This window comes from Saccostrea echinata, unplaced genomic scaffold (genome assembly GCF_033153115.1).
Source record: "Saccostrea echinata isolate AGI-Se365-2 ecotype Australia unplaced genomic scaffold, CSIRO_AGI_Sech_v1 ptg000047l, whole genome shotgun sequence".
Taxonomy (NCBI): domain Eukaryota; kingdom Metazoa; phylum Mollusca; class Bivalvia; order Ostreida; family Ostreidae; genus Saccostrea; species Saccostrea echinata.
This window is the reverse complement of record NW_026889796.1, coordinates 16,888,404-16,905,977: the sequence shown is the minus strand read 5'-3', so window position 1 is coordinate 16,905,977 and position 17,574 is coordinate 16,888,404. Positions and strand designations below refer to the sequence as shown.

Here is a 17,574-nt window from a genome sequence, read left to right as displayed (position 1 = left end):
TCGCGGATTATAAAGCGTAAACTGACCCAAACCAGGTTATACTCGAATAATTTGGCCATGAATTAGAGTCATTCCTAAAATAAACATTTTACGTGCATTAGACTGAATTTTAAAAATGTATGCAGCAACACCGCGAGTGTTACTAAAATATTTTTGATTCGTGTGATGCAATGAAGATAACGAACAGTGATTCGTCTATTTGTGGGACATTGTTCGTGTACATTAAGATTTCAAGCATAACACTTGAATTTTATATTTGAAGAAAAATCACTTCATTCGAAAATGGTAAAGAAAAAACGCCCCGCTACTGAATAACGACGGAGAAGGGGGGGGGGGGGTGTAAACAGCAATGTTCTTTTTTAAAGACGTACAACACACTGGGGGAGATAACTCTTGCGATTTCAATAAAACGTTTAACATAACGTTAAATTTGACGTTAATTACGAAGCGTCAAAATGACGAGCGATACGATCCCGATGTAATTTTATGTAAAAAAAAAAAAAATAGAATAGACGTTTTTATTGTGGTTTCTTTAGGAATTCCAAATCCTATCCTTGATCATTTGCGCAATTTCAATAAATCTCCCCCCTCCATAAACAAGAAAAAAAGACAGGTTCCTTAAACTTCTTTAATTTAAATTTAAATAATAAATTCTTTAATATTGTATTTATGATATACACAATGGCAATGTTTTAATCTAAAAATGGTAATGCTACTCTACATTGCTTTTTCTCGTTACAATCGGCCTCATAACATTGAGAATAACTGTTACCGGTATGTCTAAATATCATCATATTACGAAAATAAACATTTTCTTGCTTTTCTTTACTTTGAAAAAGAAATGAAAAAGAGTAACCGTTTTCAGAAGGTCACTGATCAAAGAGAAACAACTCTAAAAATGTAGAGGTGTATGTCTTTCCTCCCCTTAGCTGAGTTATTCCTCCTGTTTTCCGAAGAATTATGGGTTTTTCCCTCACAAATACACAGATACATTTTACAGTGTTTTGCAAGGAACACAAGAACTCAAGGCAAAGTTTATACAAATTAAAGTAAGTATCGACAGTGAAAATTTATTTACTGAAATTAATACAACGGTTGCGCCCAATTGAGAAAATCTTTTACTGTAAACAGTTTCAGTTCGCATTTCCTCGAATATAAAAACAAAACGATGAATACCAATGTAGATGATACCATTGTAGATGATTCAGGCACATGAATAATTTCAATATTGATAAATAATTTACAATTTGGTACAGTTGAAGTTAATATGGACAAATACATCATTTCCACTTATTGAAACAACAGAAGGATACAATATCCGTGGGGTGGGGGGAGGGGGACCCCTCTCGTTTGGAAACAGAAATAATTTAAAACCTGTATATACATATATTCCATTTTCATCGCAAGAGAGTTGTACATATACCACTGTTGGTTCACTTAAAAAATAATATTCAATGCAAGTAGAAGTCATATAAAGGTTTGAAACTGCACCGAACTCCAAACCGGACACGTGGTCATAAAATCCTAAGAAAAATAGTTTTACTAAATATAAATATTAAAAATTAATATTTAAGAATAACAAAAAATATTAGTAGTCAAAATTTAATCTGCATACACGAATGAAGGACATTAATTTAGGAGTTCAATTTGCCAATTATATATATTATGCAGGTCTACGTAACCGATGGGTTTTTTTTTCAAGTTCTAATGTCCTGCATTGCAGAGAAGAATGGAGGGGGGGGGTCTTAAAATTTCAGAAATTGCTTATTCATCTTTATTTGAATGCAGATGTAAAGTTTTATATTTGTGGTAAATATAATGTACATTACATTTTTTAAGTAAAAGATATTTTCCAGCCGGGAATTTTTATTTGTATTTGTAGAATCATAGCATTGCTTTCGTCCCAAGTCTGAAAGACGCTGTGAGAAACGTAACTTACGGAGAGAGGGGGAGGGGAGATTTTCCACTATAAATTCAAAACGCGTCGTATAAAAAATTTTCAAAAAATTACCAAGAATATTTTGATCATCAGTAACAAGAAGTAATCATTTTTTTCAAAATTAAACGACAGATTTTTTCATAAAAAAATATTTCATTTGAAAATCACGCATTTTTCAATGCAAAAATGAACGATAGTTTTTCAGTTTAAATTCTTCAAAATCGTTTTTCTTGAAGTGTACCTCTACAAATTCACTTTGTTTGTGTTTTATAGATAAACGAACGATTCGGCAAATTTTGACAGCTAGGCTAACCTTAAATATTTTAAAATAAGGGATTTTATAGTTAGATGGTTGAAATTTTTTTATACTCGTGATCAGCCAAAGGGGGGTAACTTTAGGAACTTCCTGTCCAAATTCGGCTCGAACGATTTTGACCAAAATGTACATACACATAATAGATATTGTCATGTATAAGATATACAAAAATAGCGAAAATTAAACGACAGGAAATTTTTGGGGTAGGTGTGTTGTACATCCTTAAGTCGCTCGTCAATACTTGATATTTATTTATATTAGATAGTATTATTTTTTATCCAAATTTCCTTGGCAAATGTAAAATATTTGCATACAGGTTATACATAGACAGCCTTTGTTATATAGAAAAAATATCTGCTTTATACTTGTATGCGTTATAGTACATTATTATATGTTTATAGGGTCATAGAGGTCCGATAGGCCGAGTATTTTAATTTATCATTATACCTTTCACTATTAGAAATCAATTACTTGCTAATTTGAACATAGCGACTCCACGGGATTCACATGCAAAATATATACAACAAAAAAAAAAAAAAAAAAAAAACAAAACAAAACAAAACAAAACAAAACAAAACAAAACAAAAAAAAAAACACACACACACAGGAAAATACATGTATTTAAATTTCCACTGATTTTAGTGTCGATGATCGATTTTAACCTAAAAATATACAAATATGTTTTTCCTTTTGACGGACAGCCTTCTCATGTGTATGGACTACATTTTGGACACGTGGACATAAAATCCTTAGAGAATAAGTTTTACTTTTATTCTAGTAGTTGATAGTTTAACTCTTATTCTGTAGATATTCTGTTGTCAGAATTTTAATCTGCATGAATGAATGAATTAATTGGCACTTCAGGGATTTAAAAGATTAAAATATATATCTCGAGGGTAACCTATGTTTCATCAAGTTCTAATGACTGCGTCCAAAAAAAAAGGGGGGGGGGGCTTCGTCTATACATCTGCATTTCAATGAACTGAAAAGTTTTAAGAACTCTGATATATAATGTAAATAATTTTTTTAAAGCAAAAGATATTTTCTAGCTTGAAATTTTTCATGTTATTTGTAGATCTAACAATGTTTTCGTCCCACGTCTGAAAGATGCTTGAGAAACGTGACTTAAGGAGAAAGGGAGGGGGGGGGGGGTGAATTTCGCTATAAATTCAAAACGGCTCGTTTAAAAAAATTACAAAAAATTATCAAGATTACTTTTGTAACCAGTAAAATGAAAAATGTATTTTATCCAAAATTAAAAGATAGGTTTTTTCATAACAAAATATTTAAATTGAAAAATACGCATTTTTTAAGGCTTAAGGATGAAGGACACATGGTCACATGACTTTGTTAAACTACGTCATAGTCTCCATTTATAGAAGTGCAAAACGTGTAAAGCATCAGTTCTTGTAAAAAATTTTGACAATTATTTTTCTTTAATAACCATCTTATATTAAAAAAATAAAAAAGTTTAACATTCTTGTAAACATTATCAAATTATGAAAAAAGATTGATCCACTCCTCTGTTTCTTTAAACTGCGCGTCCAACAAGTCGGTGACGTCATACACGATCTGCTAGTACAGCAAGATCATACTCGGTGAATACAAGGGCGGTATTATTATGTAAAAACAGGTCATAATCAGTATATGATGAAGTATTTTGAGAAACGGGGAACACAAAAATTATTTTTGCATGGCTGATGACGGAAATCTTATGTAGGTATATCTTATTTCGCTTATTTAGCTTACGTGTGACGTCATAGTTGGTTTTTCCCGTACTCGAGAAATGTAAACATGACAAGTTTTTGTCCTGCTTATGTCGTCTTCAACGATGTCCTGTGCAATATTGAGGTCAGCTTCACCATTCGAAATTTTTACAGTTAATCAATAATTTGAAGGACTTGCATTTCAACGTAAATTTAAAAATATTGAATGATAGGATTTTTTGTAAATTACGTTTTTTGTTGTTTAAGTTGTCTTAAAAAGTTCGTAATTATCCCTATCCAGATGCAGTGTGATAGATGAAACTTGCCTTTTCGAATTTTAAACCCAATTCATACTCTGAAATATTTTAAAAGATACACGTTCACTTACATATTTTTTATATTTGCTTTAAAAATCCAATTATGGACAGAGTAATGAGCCCGACAACATGGAGAATTAAAACTCCACTTAGATACTGTAGGGCATAATATTTGTCAATCAGTATCTCTAAAATAAGGTAAGAAACCTAATGATATAACTGCTTTAAGATATGTGGGACATACTTAATAAGAAATATACAAAATATAAAAAAAAAAATGAATGACAAGTATTTTTTCAGCTAAAGGTCCTTCTTCCCCTTAAATGAACCACAGTCTTCAGTTTAAGTTCTTCAAAAAATATTTTGCCGATGTGTACCTCTACAAAAATACTTTATTTGTGTGGTTAATGATTATATGAATGAGACAATGATATTTGACAGCCAGACAAGCTGAACTTTTTTGATAATCAGGGATTTTATAGAAAGCCGATTGAAAATTTCTTCTCCGCGTGAACAACCAAAGGGTGGGGGGGGTGGTAACTTTTGGAACTTCCTGTCCAAATACGACTCGAACGATTTTGTCCAAAATGTGCATACGCATTGTATATATAGTCAAGTATAATATAAACAAAAATAGCGAAAATTAAACGACAGGAATTTTTGGGTGGTAGGTGTGTTGTACGTCCTTAAGTGTGCAATTATAACGTTTTTACAACGTTATGACTTTAATAATTTAATCGATAATAATTTTAAATAATTTAATTATTTTGACGTAACGCCAATGTGTACAAACACCGTGCGCAACGTCGTTTTACCGGGAGTGTTCAATTTGTTTACCCTGCACATATCACTGAGCACTGACTGACAATATTGGTGAGTTGGTTTTGCTTTCTTACATTTCCTCTCCGGATTATTGTTTTTTTCCAATATGTGGAGCCTATTGGTAAGAGAAAATTCTCATAGATCTTTATTTTGTTTTGAACTCGGTGTTTACTATCATTTCCAATTGTTTAAATTTATGAAGGAAGCACATTTTAATTTGTTTATACATATTTTGAAAAAAATTGATTTGTTAATAGCCCCCCTCCCCCCCTTACCCCCTTAGGAACAGATAGCTTATGCTCATATCTTCCATTGTGTACACATGTACATGTAGCATGTAAATTAAATGTATCGATTTTATACAATTTATTAATCCAGAGCCATTAATAGATATTTAGAAAAAGAACAGTTATTTTAGAAGTACATCCACCACTATTGTTTATTTTCAATACACAAAAATTCACAAATGAGGTCGGAATCAGTATTCAGTGAAGTTCAAGGTCAAAGTGAAAGTAGAGTGGCAGTAAGTTATCGAAACTGCTTAGTGCTACCTAGTGCAGAGTCTTGTAGTATGTAGGTGATATGCACTTGTCATTTTATGAAAGAGGTAAAGAAAAAAAAGGTTTCCATGCCTTATTACAATATTTGTAAATGAAAACTTTTATTTTCATGGAATAGAATTACATGAATGAGGACATAGTATACATGTGCATTCTTTCAAAGAAGTTGGTCAGGCAACAGTTCTGTGGAAGTTAAGCAGTGTGTGTGTGAACATGCACACTAACATTTTTTATATTTTACATGTATTAACTGCATTACATGTATTTGTCTAATGTATAATTATTGTCAGTAAACATGCTTTTTACCTGTATTATTAATTTACATGTAATTTAACAATGTTGAGACTAATCAGTGCAAATTCATAATTTTCAACTGATATTAGATTATGGGTATAAAAGGAATGTGGTAGGATTGTGTGTGTTTGGTGTCTGTCTGTGAATGTTTTAGGTGCTTTTGATGCTGATAAATTATTGCACCATTTTTTAAATTGATTTTTTTTTTAGGTTCATGGTGATACAGGACAACTTCGAGGTTCATGCAGATGGTGTTTAAAGCTATCAGTCAGCAAAAACAAACTCATTTGAACACATCTTGAGTCTTCACATGTAAAATGATGGCAGTACTTTCAATATGTAAGTTGAATTTTCTAAAGCTTCTTTGTGTGTGTGTGTGTGGGGGGGGGGGGGGGGGGTGTTAAAGCTTGGAAATGTAGATTTTAGATGAATATTTGAGCTATGAAAGTGACCATCAAACTAATCTGTACATGTATGCTATATATTTTACAGCTAATATAATTTGAAAAGAATTTCAAAACAATATTTAACATTCATAGTGTTGTGTATGGTAAAATATTAAGATTAAAAAATATAAGAGTTAAAATTTCTTTAATATTTGTCAGTCAAAACGAGCAAATTGTAAGGAAATTCAAAAAATTTTCAAAGTTCTCTTTCATTTTTCTACAAATTACAAAATGGTTACCATGGAAACAAAACATTTTCTGTAGACTATTTATTTGATCTGCTCATGCAAGTATTTTATTATTTCAGAGTTATAATGAATATTTTAGTTCTAATTTCATCTTTAATTAAAAGTACGGGAAAAGTAACACTACATGTGTAATAAGCAATCCATTATTATGATGACATTATGACGTCATAGATGAGTGAACTTGCATTGGCGTAAAAATTGCTTTGAAACAGATGAATGTACACAAGAATATATAGGCTTATAACTTTTTTATTCCTACACCAATTTTCTTGAATGATACATCAATGGACAGGAAATAATCAGTACTTCCTATTTTTACTACTTTTGGGGTATTTGTAAACTTAATTTTTTTGTCTATCATGGAGAAACAATGAATTCAAGGATGAGGGATGATCAAATTTTGTGCGAAAATGCATTGATTTTTTGAAATAAGAGAAATGGACCCATATGAGTGCTTGATTGTAATTTTGCTTGATGTATTTAAAGTCATGAAAGAGAATAAAAGTGGTATAAGTACATTAATAGGCTAACCGATGACTTAAAATGTGGGTGCAGTTGTGGCTAGATGGAAGCATTTTTAAAGGATTTTGCATATAGAATTGTGCATGCTGTAAAATCTTTATTAATGATTGAATTTTCCTGAAATTTGGCATAGTGTCACTACATAGACTGTAGTATGACTTATGATGTAAAATGTTGTAAAATCCAGAAAATACTTTTTGATATTGGGTACATACCTCTAATTATTTTTAGAATCGGTAGGGGAAGAAAGTAGTGCAGAAAAAATACAAGTTCCTTAATTTGCAGACCTGAATTAAAAAAACTGTGATAATGTATTAAACTGAGCCTCATACTTGTTGATAAGGAGTATGTTCCCTTGCAAAAAAGCTTGGCAGATATAATTTATCAATAAGATCAGCAGAATTATTTGATGTATTATAACACCAGTGAGAAGTCTGGAATTCCCCTACTTTCACTTTCATTTTCAGAGGTTAACGCAGACAGACGCATTTTGCCGGAAAACGAATCCGACATGCCACCTCGAGATTTTAACCAAGGAAAGACAACTTGATGTGCTTTGATTTGAGGGGTCACTCACTGCTGAACGAAAATTAGGGACATTGCTATGTGAAGAAACGTTAACATTGCCGCCTATGGGAAAACAATTAGTGGACTGTACCCAATTATAACACAACAAATTTTCCTTCTCCTTACATACATGTATTAAGGATAGTTATAATGTTTACTTACAGTGCAATGATGTGTGTAAATTGTAACGCTACCCAAAATTCGTAGATTTAATACTTTCTAGGAAAAAGAAGTTTCTAAACACTATCTTATAATATTTCTGTGTGTTTGTTTGTATGTTGTTTAACGTCCCTCTCGAGAATTTTTCACTCATATCGAGACGCTACCACTTGCCGGTGGAGAGCTGCAAATTTTGTCCTATATTCGGCACTTACGGCCATTGAGCAGTGAGGGATCTTTTTCGTGCTCGGACTTACTGCGACACGGGACCTCGGTTTATACGACCACGTCTCCACGTCCCACCCGCAACGTAAGGATCAACTCCTTACTTCGCGATTCTAGAGGAGACGCTCTAACCACTGCGCCACGCGGGCGACTATTTCTGTGAGAAATGCTCTAACAACATACAAGCAATAATACTATACAAAATTTTAGAAAATTTTAATTTCAAATCTGTGTCCAATGCCAGCTTCTCATCCCTCCCCCTTGAACTACAAAAAACGTAACAATAAGCATGGCCGTAGACCCACCCCTTTCCAAATACTTTTTCCGATATTTTTTCCCGATATATACTAAACTTTAAAAATACCTACTTTTTGCTTGTGCCCCTCAATTATACCGTCTGATGACCTTATTTATTTTTATTACTTTTTTAAAATAATATATATATTTTTCTTTTTGCTTATCAAGGATTTTTTACTTGATGGTGCCTTTCCCACCCCCTACTAAATTGCTTCCTACTGATAAGAACCATGGAGAAATGATTAATAAAATATTCATGATCAATTCGCGATAATCACTGAAAAATAAGCTTCTGTGTGTAGTTATTTTGGATGGTCAACTAGTTTTAGCATGCGACGAACTCAGGTGAAATATCAATGAAAAGGGGTATCATTATTGGTGAATCAGTGTGCACACGGTGTGTTATGACACCGCTGGTAGTCATGTTTTTATAGGTTTGGCATTAGCCATCGTTTACCGATTGGTTTTCTCATCTGTCGATACAAAGACGACCCGTTTGATTAGTACTTCCGTCATTGCCCAGGGCACACAGTAACACGACAGCAAGGTGGTACTAAAGTCAAACATTAACTGATTCTGTTCAGAACTTTAAAAAGAACGATAAGAATATAATCTGTCATAAACACATAATAACAAAAGGTAAGACAATTACTTCTTAATATATATTATCAAAATTAATGGTTTTTACCCTAGACTTATTGATTTCAAAACTTACTGTTTTATTTATTAATTTATTTATTCACTTATTTATTTATTGTCCCTGTAAAAAATAAGTTTCAGCTTAATTTGTATAGACCGATGAATTAGGGATTAAGAAAGGGGGTTGTAATATATGAAAAGAAAGAGGTATGACAACCAATACACATATCAGATTTTTTTACAGTGAGTATAACCTCGATAATGGAACATTTCTCTTGAATTAAAGTTGTCATTTTACAAGAGCTCAGTCTACGTTTTACTTAAATTTATGCTGTTTACCTATGTAAATTCTAGACAAAACGATTTGTAAAAATTATGATTAATACTATTTACAAATGTCGGAAATATAAGAAAAAGTTTTAAGATAGAATTAAACGAGTCGTATTTGCCTTGACAACTGTGCCAGGTGCAATTGATGGGTTACATTTTGCAATTCAATATAAACCTGTGATAAATACGTCGATAGTATTTAGTTATGTCATACTCAATGGTGAAGTAAAGATGCGATATTCAAAGCACAATACCTGACTTTACACAAAATTATAAAAACTTCCTGTAACTGATAAAAAGGATTGGACTCAAATGCATACATAGATGTTCTCAAAACAACGACTACGACACACACACACACACACACACACACATTTAAAGGATACACTTACATTTTGATAAAAATGAAATCAAAACGGAAGAATACAAATATATGGATATGTAATGAATAAATGGGTAGATCAATCATAGCAATATAGGGTGCATTTTGCCCCCAGGATATTTACGAAGTCTAAAGATCCATGTTATTCATTCGTTTACAGTTAATCACTTGTCACGAAACAGGAGAAACGAAGATTTTAACATGAAATAACCGATTTACTGATACCTCTTAACTTTATTTATCACTTCAGAAAGAGGGCAATTATAACCCATTTCGAATATAGATTTAGAAAAATAAAGTTTTAATAAAGTTTAATTTTTTCAGCTTTTGACTAAGTTACTGAGATGATAGCAATACGGATAGCATTTCTTTTGTTTTGGATGGCTGTGGTATGTGGACAAGGACAAGAATTTGACTTATCACAATTTGACTTTAGTGGAGTAAATTTTAATGCAAATCAGCCTTCCAGTGGCCCAACGCAAGCTCCCGTTGGATTGGCATTTTCAAATCAGGCATCGGGGAACAGTTTTCCACCATCACCAATGATGGCTTCCCAAGGGAAACAACAGCAAAACCAGCCCATGTTTAGTAACCCACAGCAACAGGGAAACCAATTAGCCTTCCCAACACAAAATCAAAATCAACCACCTCAAACCCAATTCTCTCAAACAAGTATACAGTCTTCCCGAGTAAATAGTTTAACTCCAGAGGAAAGCTGGTTAACAGTAGGCGGATCTCAGATGCAGAATCGTAACCCTGGACTGACTGGTCCCATGGTGAACGGCTTATCCCCCAACAGTAACGGACAATCCGGCTTCCCCAATCAAAATGGATTTGCCCAAAGAGGTACACAAGGAGGATTCCTAAATAGAGGTCCTCCAGGTCCAGGTTTCACCAATCAGGGACCCAGGCTCCCTCCCAATAGGGGACCGGGTGGAGGATTCGAACAGTTCGGAACACCAGGGAATGATATGCTCACATTTAACGTGAACGCCATGGGACAAGGGCCCAGCGATTTCAGTGCTTTTAGCAATAATCCTTTTGCTGGCACTCCTTTCGGAGATGGACTTAACATTGATCAAAACCAATTTGGTAACCCAAACCTTGGTAACCCTAACACGAGAATTCCTAATATGAACACAATCGGGAGGCCACAGGTCACCATAGTAGATGCTGCCAATCTCCCCCCAAGTGTTCAAATGGCGATGAACATGAACGGAAGACCGGTAGGGGGCTTTATGGGACCCGTTCCTGGAGGATTACCTGGCTTAGGGAGTTTCACAGGATTTCAGCCACCGATACTGACGTCACCAATCCAACAACAGAGTCGTGGAGGATTTGGGGGATTGCTTAGCAGGCGTAAGTTTAAATTACAGCGCACTCTAAAAAAAAACACGCCTTCATTGACCCAAATTTTAAGCAGTGTCTTACATGTATGCATAGCTTTAATTAGAAACAAACATTTTTCCTTCCTGAACATAAAATGTCTAACATACACATCAATCAAATCCATTCGTCTCTGCACGAAAAATATGATTGGCATTCTAGTTTTTAAAAAAGAACATTTAAATTAAGAATAAATACCAGTAAACAAACGAATACTACATTTAATGAGTTTTGATATGAAAAGGTCTTTTTTCGAGACATTTCATACATATTCAAAACTTGATTTTTTTCGATTGCAGTTTTTGGTTGAAGATTATTACCACAACAGGTTCATAATCGGGAAAAGAACAATCTTCTACATCAATATTTTATTTGAGATGCAGCTAGGAGATTCTTGAAGTCCTTTTTTTGCTACAAACAACCACGGAAGATACCATTGGAGTAGTGCTATAAAATACATTTAGTTTTTAAAAATTGATTTATGAATTCTGATCCTTGAATAATATCAACTTGTTCCATGTACAATTTACTTTGAATATATATATATATATATATATATATATATATATATATATATATATATATATATATATATATATATATATATATTACACTTTATATACTGTATTTCACTTATTGGTTAATATTCTGCACTTTAGACAGCAAACTGCATTATAATAAGGTATAAGGAATTTCTAATGTTTCGTGATACATGTATGATTTTTATTCAACTCCTTACAAGTGTGTTTTCTATCTCTGTGAAGAAAGGCTAATAGGGGATAGAAAACACAACTCGTTTGAGGCATGCGAGATGCAAAATATGACTTTTATATACTGGTAATTATTAATTTTTCATAGTCATTTGTAGGGGAAACTCAATACTTATTGTTCTCTGGGGAAGTTAGTCTATGAAAAATTGTATTCATTGATGCTGTTTGTTGAAATAAATTGTTGATGCTGTTAAATAGTGTAAATTATAAATCCTTTAAACCATGATCAATTGGTAAGCGTTTTTAAGAGGCTACACTAAAAAAAATCACAATTACTCAGTCAACTTGAACCTACTGCAAATACTCTTAACAAACAATAACACGCAAATAAAAATATACCAAAAACATTCTTATTTGCGATTCAATTCGTCTGGAACAAAGATGGTGTGTGTGTTTATTCACTGTAATTAAAGCGCTTTGCTGTTCTCTCAACAGCAATTCCCATTTACAATCTCTGAACCAATCTTTGTACAAGTAATAGGAACTGCTTTTGATCGTGGAATCTTATGATATTTATCTTATGTTATTATATGTACACATTTCTCTTCGTATTTAATAGAAAATTGAAAATATACAATTCTACTTAATTAAACGAGAAATTATTATAATGCATTACATGAAATCCCACGCAAACCCAGGGAATTGAAATTTTTCGCAGTGACAGAACAAGTCCAATTCGATTGGTTAATACAAGAGTAAAAAGTTCCTCTTCAATTTTGACAAATTTTCTCCGTTTTATTTTTTAAGTGAGCACGAGACATAACGATCCAGTACACCTGTAAGTATACATAACATAAAAGTTTGCTTTTCTTTTTATCATGTTTATCAAGGATACAATCTGATACTCTTAATAACAGGTTAAATAGAATTGCGGAGAAAGAAGATGGGCGTGTTTGGCGTGTGATCTGCAGGAATAAGGCGTACGAAACATTTATAGTTTAAATGTCTACGATTTGGTCGGCTGACCACAGCTGGACGCACTTTACAAAGTTACGCACATGGGAAAATGTTACATTTAGTTTGAAATACTGTGTCGAATTTAATATATCAGTCCGCTTATTTTAATAATTACTACATGTAAGACTTAGTAACGCTTCACATAAGTAATAAACACCTATGGGGTATAGTTAAATGCAATTACATGTATATATATTAAAGTGTCAGTAGGTTGGAAAAATTGCTTTCGCTTTCGGTGCAACAGAACCAGAATTTATCTATTTGAAAATAAATCAGTACATAAAATTAAACTGACAAAAGAATTGATTGTTTGTACAAAAAAAAAAATATTAACGCTCCATGCGAGGATCGAACCAAAAATATTTACTTTTCATTGCACTGGACGGGTTACGCATACTACTGAGCTATCACCGCTCCACACACTTTATGGTTTTTTTAAAGCGACAATGAAGCACCGCATTTACACGTTGGAATTTTTTTGGAAAAAGTTCATTTTTTATTGTCTCTGGGTCTTCTCTCCATTTTTTACAAATGTTTGTTCGTTTCTTTGAATTAAAATGCGCACAAATAACGTTTCAAAATCATGGAGAGATGACCCAGAGGTAGCAAATTTTTAGAAAAACGTGTTTGAAAATGTAACATTTTGTTCCAAATGACTCATCTGGCCAATTTTCAAGTTATTTTTTAGCAAACCAAAATACAATATCGGGAAAATATTTCCATTTCCACAGGAACCCAATACAGCAAAAGAATGCTAAAATTTTATGTGACAGATCAATGAAATTTTTCACTTTTCAAGTGCGCCCAGATTCCTGCCGAATGCCAATCAAAAGCGCCCTCGTTCTTAGTTACGAACGTAAGAGAGTAAAAGTCAGAGACCTAAAAAAAATGTAGGAGATAACCATTATCTTATTCTGGAGATTAATTATCTATTTCGATGCAGCAAGATTCAGAGCATTTTTTTTATGATCTGTCAAAGGTTTAAACTTATAGCCATGCAAGCAATATCTTTCCATTTCTTTATTGTATGCCTTTATCATTGTGGTAAGATTGCGGCATTAAATGGTAAATTAGTTTTACCCATTTATTGTCATTTTGAATTAAAGGACTGCAAACATGGAATTTTTGTATGTTGTTACAGGTAATTATTATTATTTTTTCACAAATGCCTACAATAAAGTGCAAAAAACAAATCAGCAATTGCTTCATAAAGCATACAATGTAAATCTACAAAAGTCTTTTGTTTGTAGTTGATTGCTGATTTAGAGAGAAGGAGAGAAATAGGGAGAAAGAGAGAGAGGAAGGAGGAGAGATGCTGCTTATTAGCTAATGAGGAAAAAACCAAGTCTTTGGAAACCTTGATTTGATCACGGCGGTTATAATCAGTCAGACCCTTCTCAGTATGAAAAGCCAAATTTCCCAATCTTTATAAAAAATCTTATAAAAATCTTTATGTCTTCTAATGCTTATAGGCAAGCTCACTGCAGCTAGTTTTTGCTAATTTTGTACAAGTCAAATAAAACACTTTCATAGAGATGAATAATGTCATTTATTAAAATGACGGTATAAACATAAACAATTTAACACACAAGAAGGGGATCAGATTCACAAGTTTTGGTAATCAGTTACGTAAAATATGATAATGTCTGATCCCCCAAAAATTACTAGGAAAAAGTACCTGTAAAACAAGACAATCAAAACATCATAAGAAAAAGTTAGCAAAAAGATGGCACATCAAAACAAAATAGGCCACAAGATGTGACATGCAAGTCACAACCATGTAAGACCCTTCTTAGTATGAACAGCCAAATTTCCCAATCTTACCCCCACTATACATATAATGTATAATGAGGCATTTTTTGTGTGGAACGATTATTTTGGGGTTTTCACAATTTTTCCGGTGGCACACAGGATGAATAAGTGCAATAAATATAATTTGTGAAAAAATGTCCAACAAGCCCTGGGGTTGAATATCCGGGGTGGGGGGGGGGGGGGGTCCTGTCCACAAGTGCCTGTGCTATATATTTCAAAATTGAGAGATTAGTTTTGATATCTATAAGTATAGTCTATGAATTAATAATTTTTCATTAAGACATCGCTTTTTGTATATGTAGGATCTAAGAATCATGAATATCTAATACAAATTCTTACAGCTTGAATCAAGATCTAGTCCAAAAATAAAAGAGCAAGGATCTCTTTGGAGTGACAATTTCCCTTGTCTGACAAAATTCAAAAAATAAATTGATGAGATCTTGAACGATGGGACATTCCCACACATATGATAAATTGTCTCTTCAGTTGAATTACAGAAACTACAAATTTTACTATCTTTCATCTCCCCTTTTTTGTATGTTAACACAGGTAATTAAACGTTCTTAAGTAATTCAGGACAGCAACAATCACGTTGGACAACCATGAATCTACAATTAATCTCATCTATATTAATTTTAATTCTTCGGTTAGAATGTCTTACAACTTTAACGAAGAATTCAAAAAAATTCTTTACATTCCTTGTAAATATTTTGATCTCTTACTGTGGTCATAACTAAACCCCTGGGCCATGGTTTGAATTATCGCATGTGTGTGTTTGTGGAGGAAAGGGGGGGGGGTGAGGGTGTGTAAGTGTGAGGGTCGGTTTTATTTGTGTAGGGGGTAGGTAGCGGGTAGGTACATGTAGCCATGTTCACTATATATTCCAATCCGTCCCTAGTTCTATTTCAATCACTGACAGATACTTAACAATTCATGCAGTACTTAATTAAAACATTTATTAAAAACAAAATAGTATACAAATATAAAGACATTCATAGCCACATAAAATTGAAAGCATCTATACACAGCGATTACCAAATTTCAGTCGATGATGTACCAGCTACTTATGAGGTTTTGTAGATCTAGTGATTAGTTATATGAATGCCTCTATTAATGTCCAATGTAAATGTAAATCCATTATTTTGAAATGAGAAATTTGAAAATTTAAAACTATTACAGACTCCGATCTAAACATGTTTGTTTTCGCCCACGAAAACAAATGGGTTTTTTTGGGGGGGGGGGGGTTACGTATAATGATTCAACAATTCATTCTCTGTATTGTACATTTAACAGTCATCTCAAGTTACATACACATGCATGCATTACAGAAAAAAAAAAGTTTATTATCTATAATATTTCCATTCCAGGCCTAATATGCATGTAAATCTTTGTGTTTGACGTCACTGGGTGGGGACTATAAAATTGACATGGGAGATCTCGTGTAATTTAACGACGTTGGATCCTGATATTTAAAGTCTTAAACTTTTTTTGTCAAGTATATTTTTAGCTTCTACACACATAGCTTAATTAAAAATCAAAACAAAAAATGAGGGTCAATATGCTTCTTTTGGCGCTACAATACATTTAAAATGACCTTTTTGCACTGAATTTGTGTCTTAATCAAAAATAACATCTTCGACGTTTTCCCTCCAATATTTTTTTTATCCAAATAAATCATGGGACAAAGTATGCTATTATTCTCTCTTAAAAAAGACACTTTAAAATTGTGACAAAGAAAAATTTTCAAATTGCTTCGCATAATCAATTATTTGACCTTTCTTCACTCACAAAATGTCATTTTTCGGGCATTAAAAATTTAAAAAGCAAGAAAGATATTTTAAAGTCTTAAACTTTTGCTGAATTTAAGTAGATTGATCAGAGTTATCTTAAATATTCAGAAAGAAAATCAAAAGTGGAGGTCTATGATGTTAATTTTTAGATATTACTAAAAAACTGTTAATTTTATGATAAAATTGGCTCAATTTTTTCCTGGAGTTTCAGAATATATTTTCCATATTTGTCACAATATGATGATAGAATTCGCAAAAACTGATTTAATTAATATTTTAGAACCAGCATTAAATATCTCAATGCACAAAATAGCTCTGTGTGCAACCAGCAGGGAAAAATAGGAATCAAAACTTAACAGTACTGTATATATTTCAGAAGGGAAAAAATGATCATTTTCTTCTAAAAAATCTTCCGCCACAAAATATAGTTCCTGGCTTAATCCTATTTGAATGGGATTTAATCGCGTTTTTTTCATTGGATATAGTATAATTTGCATTGTAGAATCCAGATTTAATGTTAGAACTTAAAAATAATGCAGAATTTTAGAAATAAAGCTCCAGACCAAAATCTGCTCAAAAGCTCAGGATTGAACGTCCTTAAATCTATTAGTCTACATTTTTAAAATCTAAATTTACAATTTTATTTCACAATGCAATGGAAATATAAGGAATCACTGTCTAGTTAGTAGAGTATGCCAGGGACATCAACGATAGTTGGAAACGTGGGATAATTTATGCAAATAATATGTTATAATATATTATAATATGCAAATTATCCCACGTTTCCAACTATCGTTGATGTCCCTGGCATACTCTACTAACTAGACAGTGATTCCTTAATTGTAAAGGCATGATTCATGCTAATCTAGCGGGGTGGGAGAGGGGGTTAGAAAGGTCCGCCCCCGGAATTTTCAGAGTTTTGAAATTTATGTAAATTGACAATATTCCAACATGAAAATGGATTTCTTTAGTTATCCAACGAGATACTGGTAATCAACTTGAAACTGCAAATCACGTTTCTTTAAAATTTTAAAATGTTTTGTGGATATACTGACTGCAGCAGTGTAAAGGTGCTTGATTGTGCACACAG

The 17,574-nt window shown here is 32.7% G+C and overlaps 1 protein-coding gene across 2 annotated transcripts; it reads left to right on the top strand.

The window, feature by feature from the left end:
- Positions 1-8,784: 8,784 nt before the first annotated feature.
- Positions 8,785-12,120, top strand: LOC133202627 (collagen alpha-1(XIV) chain-like). Of its 2 annotated transcripts, none has more exons than XM_061338476.1 (3): positions 8,785-9,057; positions 10,094-11,128; positions 11,455-12,120. In XM_061338476.1, exons 2-3 carry the CDS (start codon positions 10,114-10,116, stop codon positions 11,463-11,465), a joined length of 1,026 nt encoding a protein of 341 aa, XP_061194460.1. In that variant the 5' UTR covers positions 8,785-9,057; positions 10,094-10,113; the 3' UTR covers positions 11,466-12,120. The 2 variants fall into 2 exon arrangements, with proteins under 2 accessions (XP_061194460.1, XP_061194461.1); XM_061338477.1 differs by having other exon boundaries at positions 8,981-9,072; positions 10,102-11,128.
- The last annotated feature ends 5,454 nt before the right edge of the window (positions 12,121-17,574 follow it).